The sequence below is a fragment of the Chiloscyllium plagiosum genome, chromosome 46 (genome assembly GCF_004010195.1).
Source record: "Chiloscyllium plagiosum isolate BGI_BamShark_2017 chromosome 46, ASM401019v2, whole genome shotgun sequence".
Classification (NCBI taxonomy): Eukaryota; Metazoa; Chordata; class Chondrichthyes; order Orectolobiformes; family Hemiscylliidae; genus Chiloscyllium; species Chiloscyllium plagiosum.
The window spans coordinates 11,781,952-11,790,924 of record NC_057755.1 but is presented as its reverse complement, the minus strand read 5'-3'; the positions used below and the strand labels follow the sequence as shown (position 1 = coordinate 11,790,924).

At 43.2% G+C, this 8,973-nt stretch overlaps 1 protein-coding gene across 4 annotated transcripts in view; it reads right to left on the bottom strand.

Annotated features, from left to right (window-relative positions):
* The window catches only part of ccar1 (cell division cycle and apoptosis regulator 1), a 131,172-nt gene that overhangs the window by 32,235 nt on the left and 89,964 nt on the right, over window positions 1-8,973 (bottom strand). For all 4 annotated transcript variants that reach the window (XM_043683131.1, XM_043683130.1, XM_043683132.1 and 1 more), the window contains exons 17-19: window positions 8,002-8,193; window positions 6,936-7,190; window positions 3,168-3,306 (exon numbers count right to left, since the gene is read on the bottom strand). In XM_043683131.1, the coding sequence (XP_043539066.1) occupies window positions 3,168-3,306; window positions 6,936-7,190; window positions 8,002-8,193 (586 nt within the window). The remainder of the gene's footprint in view (window positions 1-3,167; window positions 3,307-6,935; window positions 7,191-8,001; window positions 8,194-8,973) is intronic.

Here is an 8,973-nt window from a genome sequence, read left to right as displayed (position 1 = left end):
ATTTTCAGCTGTGGGTGTTTCTGGCTTGGCTAGCATTTATTAGCGCTATTCATAGGGACACAGTGTACGAAAGCCAAGAAGGTTTGCTAAACCCACAAATCATTTCTAATTCTGGGCATCTAAATGATATGGGGTAAAAGCTAAAAGTTGTGGATACGGGTGTTATAAGGGACCTGGAAGAAAGAGAAACTCCAGGACCTCTGATTTCTCCCTGGGTCATCAGTCTGAAATATCACAAACTGGCATAATTACCTGCACACCCATCAAAGGATCTATTGTCTCAGGCTCATTCCATTGCACCCTCTCACAGCTTTGACTTGACTCCGGTCAAGCAGTTTTTGTTTAAATTAGAGGATGTTAGCATCACTGTAGTTTGTTATCCATCTATAAATGTCCTATAGGGTGGATGTCCTTTAGGCCACATCGGGTGCAGCTCCTCCCCCAAGTCCCTCCTCCCTACCTTTTATCTTAGCATGTTGGACACACTTTCCTCATTCCTGAAGAAGGGCTCATGCCTGAAACGTCGATTCTCCTGCTCCTTGGATGCTGCCTGACCTGCTGCACTTTTCCAGCAATACATTTTCAGCTCTGATCTCCAGCATCTGCAGTCCTCACTTTCTCCTCTTTTCATAATCTGCCTACATATTTGTTCCTCAATGTCTTGGTGTTTGCAAGGTTTGTAGCTCAGGTTGAGGTTTAGGGTATAGGTTTGCTCGCTGAGCTGTAGGTCTTGGTGTCTGTTGGGGGGCCAATGGCATAATCCCATCAGAGTGACTGCACCCTTATTTTTGAGCTTTACCCGTATTGCTTCAAAGAATGATCTCTCCAATATGTGTTCTCTGACTGCAGCTGCGACATTCTCTCTAATTAGTAATGCAACTCCTCCATCTCTTTTATCTTCCACTCAATCGCATCTAAAAGATCAAAACCCTGGAACACTGAGCAATCAATTCTATCCCTCTCTCGCACAGGTCCGCATAATAGCTACATCATAGTCCCATGTACTGATCCAAGCTCTTACCCATAATACTCCTTATATTGAAATAAACATACTTCAGCCCATCAGCCCAAACATGTTCATTAACCTGTCCCTACCTGTCCTTCCTTTCAGACTTACTAGTTATAACATCTATCACCCCTGATCTGCAGCTCTTGTTCAGCGCTCCCTACCACTCTAGTCTAAACCTGCCCGAGCAGCACTGGCAAACCTCTCTGCAGGAATACTAGTTCCCCTCCAGTTTAAATGCAACCCATCCCTCCTATACAGGTCAATCCTACTCCAAAAAATATCTCAATGATCCAAGAACTTGAAACTCTGTCTACTGCACCAGCTCCTTAGTCACACATTCATCCATCCTATTTTTTTTGCTACCTATGGACTCTATGACTCTCTGTACCAGTGAGATTATATAAGGCTCTAGTTAGACTGCATTTGGAACATTATGAGCAGTATTGGACCCCATATCTAAGGAAAGATGTGTTGGCATTAGAAGTCATCCAGACAAGTTTTACAGGAATGATCCCAGGGATGAAGGACTTACCATATGGGGTGCGACTGAGGACTCTGGAGTTCAGAAGAATGAAGGGTGAGGGAGGGTGTGATCGGATTTAAACTTACAGAATACTTAAGAGGCATGGATAGAGTGGATGTGGAGAAGACATTTCCAATGGTAGGAGGGCACATCCTCACAGTGATAGGTCAACCCTTTAGAACTGAGGTGAGGAGGAATTTATTCAAGTGGACGGTGTTTAATCTATGGAACTCATTGCCTCAGAAGGCTATATAGGCCAAGTTATCAAATCTATTTAAGACAATGAGAGATTTGTAAGGGGATCATGGGTTACAGGGAAAAGGCAGGAGAATGGGTTGAGAAACATATCAGTCATTATCGAATGGCAGAGCAGACTCGACGGGGCAAATTGCCTAATTCTGCTCCTGTAGCCTATGGTTCTGTCGTCATCTTACTTCCTGTCAATGTCATGTGTCACTTTGGAAGGTAGCTCGCACTTCCCTTGAATTGCTTTTTTTTTAAACAAGCTTTGAGATATGCTTTTTCATCAAGATTTTAAAAATAAATCTACATGTCACAATTTAACATTTTCTGACAGGGAAATTCCATCAGCATTTCCAGTTTAAAAGCACATTGAATACCATTACTGGATTTAATGACATTATAACATTGGATATAAACATCCAAAAACAGAAATTTCAAACCATTCTGAAATTCACCGCTTAAATGTTTTGCATCCTGCGGTTGCTAAACTGTTTAGATGTGAAGGGTTGGATGTTTACTGTTTTATAGCAATGCCCATGTACCTCATCTAAAGATCCACTGCTCATCTCAGAACCCAGAGATTTATTCTTGTGCCCAACCTTTACTTTCCATCAGTGATGACACAGTGTCATCACTGTGGGCGGCACGGTGGCTCAGTGGTTAGCACTGCTGCCTCACAGCGCCAGAGACCCGGGTTCAATTCCCACCTCAGTCGCCTGTGTATGTGGAGTTTGCACATTCTCCCCGTGTCTGCGTGGGTTTCCTCCGGGTCCTCCAGTTTCCTCCCACAATCCAAAAATGTGCAGGTTAGGTGAATTGGCTATGCTAAATTTCCCGTAGTGTTAGGTGTAAACATAGGGGAATGGGTCTGGGTGGGTTGCTCTTCGGAGGGTCGGTGTGGACTTGTTGGGCCAAAGGGCCTGTTTCCACACTGTAAGTAATCTAACCTAATCATCAGGAGGACAGCTGACAGCTTTTGATCCTACAGCTGCTGAAACCACAGGTCATACCCTCATGATCCAACAGCATTCCTACAACTTTGGGGCGACATGGTGGCTGAGTGGTTGGCACTGTTGCCTCATAGCACCAGGCTCCTGGGCTCGATTCTAGCCTCGGGCGACTGTCTGGGTAGAGTTAGCACATTCGCCCCGTACCTGTGTGGGTTTCCTCCCACAATCAAAAGATGTGGGGGTTAGGTGAATGCTGAATTGCCCACAGTGTTCAGGGAGGTGTAGGTTAGGTGTGGTAGTTCGGGGTAAATGTAGAGTAATAGGGTAGGGGGAATGGGTCTGGGTGGGTTACTCTTCGGAGGGTTGGTGTGGACTTGTTGGGCTGAATGGCCTGTTTCCAGAGTGGTGGGGAATTCTTGAGTATTCCTGAGTCGGGAATCACCTTCATCATCTTCGTCCTCAGCATCTTCTGCATCCAGAGGATCATAATCATCTGGGTTTGTTCCATCTTCCATTTCCTCATCATCTTTAAAGTCATCCCTTTTTCTTAAATTTTTCTCATCCTTGTCTTTATCTTCTTTCTGCAAAATTTCATTAAAATACTTTGTTTAGACATCCCTGTTTAGATATATGATCTGTGTTGCAGTTATCAAATAAACAGCACAAGTTTTATGAGAAAATGAACAGACAGCTAACACAAAGCAAACCCATTGGTGGGAACATGGAGATTGAGTGAAGACGACACAAAAACACCAATATGCAAATGAACAGACAAAAGAAACATTTTCTCACACACACACACCTGTCAGATTGTGGGATGCTCAGTCAGTCAGGTAGGAGCTGGATGATTGCTAATAGAAAGAGAATATAGAGAGGTGGCTGGGATTAGTCTGCAAAAGCCCCATGCATGTCACTAGCAGTATTTGGTGGGGATGGCCTGCCAATGGGGTCAAGGGCAGAGCCTTTTTTTCTCAGATTCACTGGCCTTCAGGTGAAGATAGATATCAAATATTCAGCAGGCTTTCTGACCACATGAAGCCTGATCTAATCATTTATCTGCTCGTTATGAACATATAAACATGATAGATTTCATCCTAGGTTCTTAAAAGTGGCTGCTGATTTTAATTTTCCAAAACTTCTAGATATTGGAATTGGAGAGTAGCAAATGTGGCTCCTCTAATCAAGAAAGCAGGAATATTTGGACTGACTATCCTAACATGTTATCAGGAAAATGCTAGTAGTTATTAAGAAAAGAGCACTTAGAAGCTCTTCATGAAATCAGGCAGAGTCAACATGGTTTTGCGAAAAAGGTCATTGATTAATAAAGAAGGAACAAACAACACAACAGAAAGGGAACTGATGGTTGTACTATACTTACATTTGTGGAGGTATTTGACAAGGTGTCATGCCAAATAGTAATGTGCAAAATAAAAGCTTATGGCATTGGGAATAACATTAGTACAAATATATTTGTCGATAGAAAGCATAGGTCGGCAGAAGTTGGCTGTTTAACGATTGTGGAGAAAGTGAGGTCTGCAGATGCTGGAGATCAGAGCTGGAAATGTGTTGCTGGAAAAGCGCAGCAGGTCAGGCAGCATCCAGGGAACAGGAGAATCGACGTTTCGGGCATAAGTCCTGAAGAAGGGCTTATGCCCGAAACGTCGATTCTCCTGTTCCCTGTTTAACGATTGTGTCAGGTGTAGGAATTAGTATTGGAAACTCAGTTATTTACAATTTATGACTTGGAGGAAGGGACTGATTGCATGATGCTACATTTTTACATGGTTCAAAGAAAGCAAGCTGTAATGAGGACAAAAGGAGTCTGCAATGAGGCAGGTTAAGTGAACAGGTAAAAATTTAACAGATGGCACTAGAGTAGGAAAATATGAAGATACATTAACTTGTCTACTTTTATAGGATGAATACCAAAAGAGCACATTGAAATGGGAAAGACTGAAATAACAATGGTGTACAGTGGAATCTGGATAACCCTATACATAAATCAAAGTTAGTATGCAGGTGATGAGGAAAATAAATGCAATGTGGAATGTAAAAGTAGGGATAAAGACAATGTGCTGGAGAAACAAAGCTGGCCTATCAGCACGTGGAAACAGAAATAGTTAATGTTTCGAATTCAATAGGATTTAAGGTGACAGGGGAAAGATATAAAAGAGACCTAAGGGGCAACTTTTTCACACAGACGTTGGTATGTGTATGGAATTAGCTGTCAGAGGAAGTGGTGGAGGCTAGTAAAATTGCAACTTTTGAAAGGTATCTGAATGGGTATATGAATAGGAAGGGTTTGGAGGGATATGGGCCGGGTGTTGGCAGGTGCGACTCGATTGGGTTTGGATATCTGGTCGGCATGGACAAGTTGGACCGAAGGGTCTGTTTCTATGACTCAAACTCTTCTTCAGAAGATTTTTCTTTTCTAGCCCTTCCTAGTTTTATTTCAGATCACAAGCATCTGCTGTACATTGCTTTTATAAAAAAGAGATTGTTTGCTACAGTTACATAGTCTGTTAATGAGGCTGCATCAGGAGCATTGTGCAGTTTTTGAATCCTTATTTAAGAAATCATGAAAATACTTCAGAAGTGGTTCAGAGATGGTTCGAATGATACATGAAACAGGGATGTTGTGAAGAAATTTTGGATGGCATGATGGATATCCATTGGAGTTTAGAAGAATGTGAGGTGGTCTTGGGAGAAAATGGCCTAGTAATATTATCACTAGACGATTAAACTAGAAACTCAACTTAAAGATGGGATATTGGGCTAATGGTCGGATACTTGGTAGTGTGGATGAGCAGAGGGATCTTGGTGTCCATGTACACAGATCTCTGGAAGTTGCCACCCAGGTAAATAGTGCGGTGAAGGAGGCATATGGCGTACTGGCTTTTATTGGTAGAGGAATTGAGTTCCGGAGTCCTGAGGTCATGTTGCAGTTGTATAAGACTCTGGTGTGGCCGCATCTGGAGTATTGTGTGCAGTTTTGGTCGCCATACTATAGGAAGGATGTGGAGGCACTGGAACGGGTGCAGAGGAGGTTTACCAGGATGTTGCCTGGTATGGTAGGAAGGTCATATGAGGAAAGGCTGAGGCACTTGGGGCTGTTTTCATTGGAGAAAAGAAGGTTTAGGGGTGACTTGATAGAGGTGTACAAGATAATTAGGGGTTTAGATAGGGTTGATCATGAGAACCTTTTGCCACGTATGGAGTCAGCTATTACGAGGGGGCATAGCTTTAAATTAAGAATGGTAGGTATAGGACAGATGTTAGGGGTAGATTCTTTACTCAGCGAGTCGTGAGTTCATGGAATACCCTGCCAGTAGCAGTGGTGGACTCTCCCTCTTTATGGGCATTTAAACGGGCATTGGATTGGCATATGAAGGATAGTGGGCTCGTGTAGGTTGGGTGGGCTTGGATCGGCGCAACATCGAGGGCCAAAGGGCCTGTACTGCGCTGTATTTTTCTATGTTCTATGCTCTTGGGGAAACTGGGTTCAATCCTGCCATGTCAGATGATGGAATGTGGAATTCAATAAAAATCTGGAATTTAGAGCCTAATTAGATTAGATTAGATTAGATAATGATGACCATGAAACCATTGTTGATTGTCGGAAAAGCTCATCTCGTTCACTAACGTCAAGGAAGGAAACTGCCATCCTTATCTAGTCTAGCCTGAATGTGACTGCACACCTACAGCAATATGGTAGATTCTTAATGCCCTCAGGATAATTATGGATGGGCAATAATTGTCCTAGTCAGAGACGCCCAGATCCTGTGAGTTAATCTATTGAAAATACAAGTTCATGAAAGGACTTGAGAGGGTGAACGGACAAGAGATTTTGCCCCTTGTGGAAGAGACTAGGGAATATGGTTTAAAAATAAGATATCTTCCAATCAAGGCAGAGATTAGGAGGCTTTTTTCCTGAGATTGAGTGCTTTTGGAACTCCCTTCCCTTGGGGCAAGTAACAGTTAGAGTCTTTATATTTTTAAGGTAGAGGCAGACTGACATTCTTCTTAGTTAAGTATCTGACATTATTGTACAGTTGGGGGTGGGGGGAGAGGGTGGGAAGAGAGAAGAGGCAGGAATATGGCGTCGAATCCACATTCACATCAACTATGATCATACGAAATGGCACAGCTACAAAGCCAAATGGCTTGGTTCTGCTCCTAATTGTCATACGTTTATTATATTACCAAGTACCTTCCGTCCATCTCTCTCTTCTTTTTTATCTTTCTCATCTCCTGATTTCCTTCGTTTTGTCTTTGGCTCATTACTCTCTTCATCCTTTTCTTCTTTTTTTTCCCTTTTCTCACTCTCTTTTTTCTCCTCTTTGCGATCTTTCTTGTCCTTTTCTTTTTTATCATCTTTTTCTGGAACAGTCACCAGTGCTTTATATATTCGATAACCAAAGTCCCTCTGTAACATTTCATTGAAGAGTTCAGCAAACAAGGAGACCTGCAAAGTAAAACGGTGTCAAGGCATTAGAGTGGCGTCAGCCAGAGTACATGCAACTGATTATTTATTTAGAGATTCCTAGTGGAGTATACTTATACCAATGGTTCACCACTGAATGACCAGAAACTGAACTGGCTGCACCAGGTAAATACACTTGGCCAAAAAACCGATCAGAGGCAAGCAATCATGTAGTGAGTAACTCACGACCTGACTCCCTAAGTATGTCCATTTTTTACAAGGCACAACCAGGAGTGTGACGGAATACTCCTCACTTGCCTGGATGATTGCAGCTCTGGCAACTTTCAAGAAACTTGACATAATCCAGAACAAAACAGCTCATCCATCAACTTCAACATCCACCCTACCATTCCACATAGGGCAGAAGATGATAGTGCCTACAGACACACTGTAACAATTCATCCAGGCTCCTTCCAAATCTATGTCTTCTACCATCTAGAAGGTAAAGGACAGCAGATGGATGGGAATACCACCATCCACAAGTTTCTCCATAACCCACGCATTGACCTGACTTGGAATAATATTGTTATTCCTTCACCTTTGCTAGGGCTAAATCTTGAAAGTCCCTCCCAACATCATTGTGGGTATTATTACCACTCAAGAACTGCATCGGTTTAAGGCAACATCTCAGCACCATCTTCTCCAGGACAATTATGCATGGATAAATAAATTATAGCCTAGCCAGTGAAACCTACATCTGTACATGAATTAAATCAAAATCTAATTTCTTTTTCCTGACTATTAACCCTCCCCAACAGGTCTGAGTGAGTAACCATAATACACAGGCACTTACTTCAAAAGAATGTTCTTTATTATCTTCCAATCGGTAGTCTAGGAGCACACTCAGAGACATGACACTACAGTCAAACTTGCCCCCTTTGGCAGTCCAGTTAGGATGAACGATGATAGAAGGCTCATCAGGTAGAATGTAGCGTCTTTCACGTCGCTGACGTTCCACTTCTTCCTGGCGTTTTCTCTCCTCCTCCTGAAAGGATAGGATTAGAAGAATAGAATAATCCTCAATCACAAGTAAAATCAAAGAATCCCCTACAGCGTGGAAACAGGCCATTTTGGCTTAACAAGTTCAAACCGACCCTCCAAAGAGTAACTCACTCAGACCCATTCCCTACCCTATTACCCTACATTTCCCTTAACTAATGCACCTAACCCATGTTCAGGGATGTGTAGGTTAGGTGCATTAGTTAGGGGTATACATTGGATAATAGGGAGTGTGTCTGGGTGGGTTGCTCTTCGGATGGGTCGGTGTGGACTTGTTGAGCCTGTTTCCACACTGTAGGGATTCTAAACAAAAACTACACATCCCTGAATACTATGGGCAATTTACCATAGCCAAATCACCTAACCTGCACATCTGTGTGTCGAGCACTCAGAGGAAACCTACGCAGACACTAGGAGAATGTGCAAACTTCACACAGACAGTTGCCAGAGGCTGGAATCAAAGCCAGGTCCTTGGCACTGTGAGGCAGCAGTGCGAACCACCAAGCCACTGTGCTGCCCTACTATGGAAGCTTCACATAAACCAAATCATCCGCCGACATTTCCGCCACCTCCAAATAGACCCCACCACCTTTCCGCCTTCTGCACAGACCGTTCCCTCCATGACTACCTGGTCAGGTCCATGCCCCCCCTACAACCCACCCTCCTGTCTTGGCACCTTCCCCTGTCACTGCAGGAATTGCAAAACCTGCGTCCCCACCTCTTCCCTCACCTCCATCCAAGGCCCTAAAGGAGCCTTCCACATCCA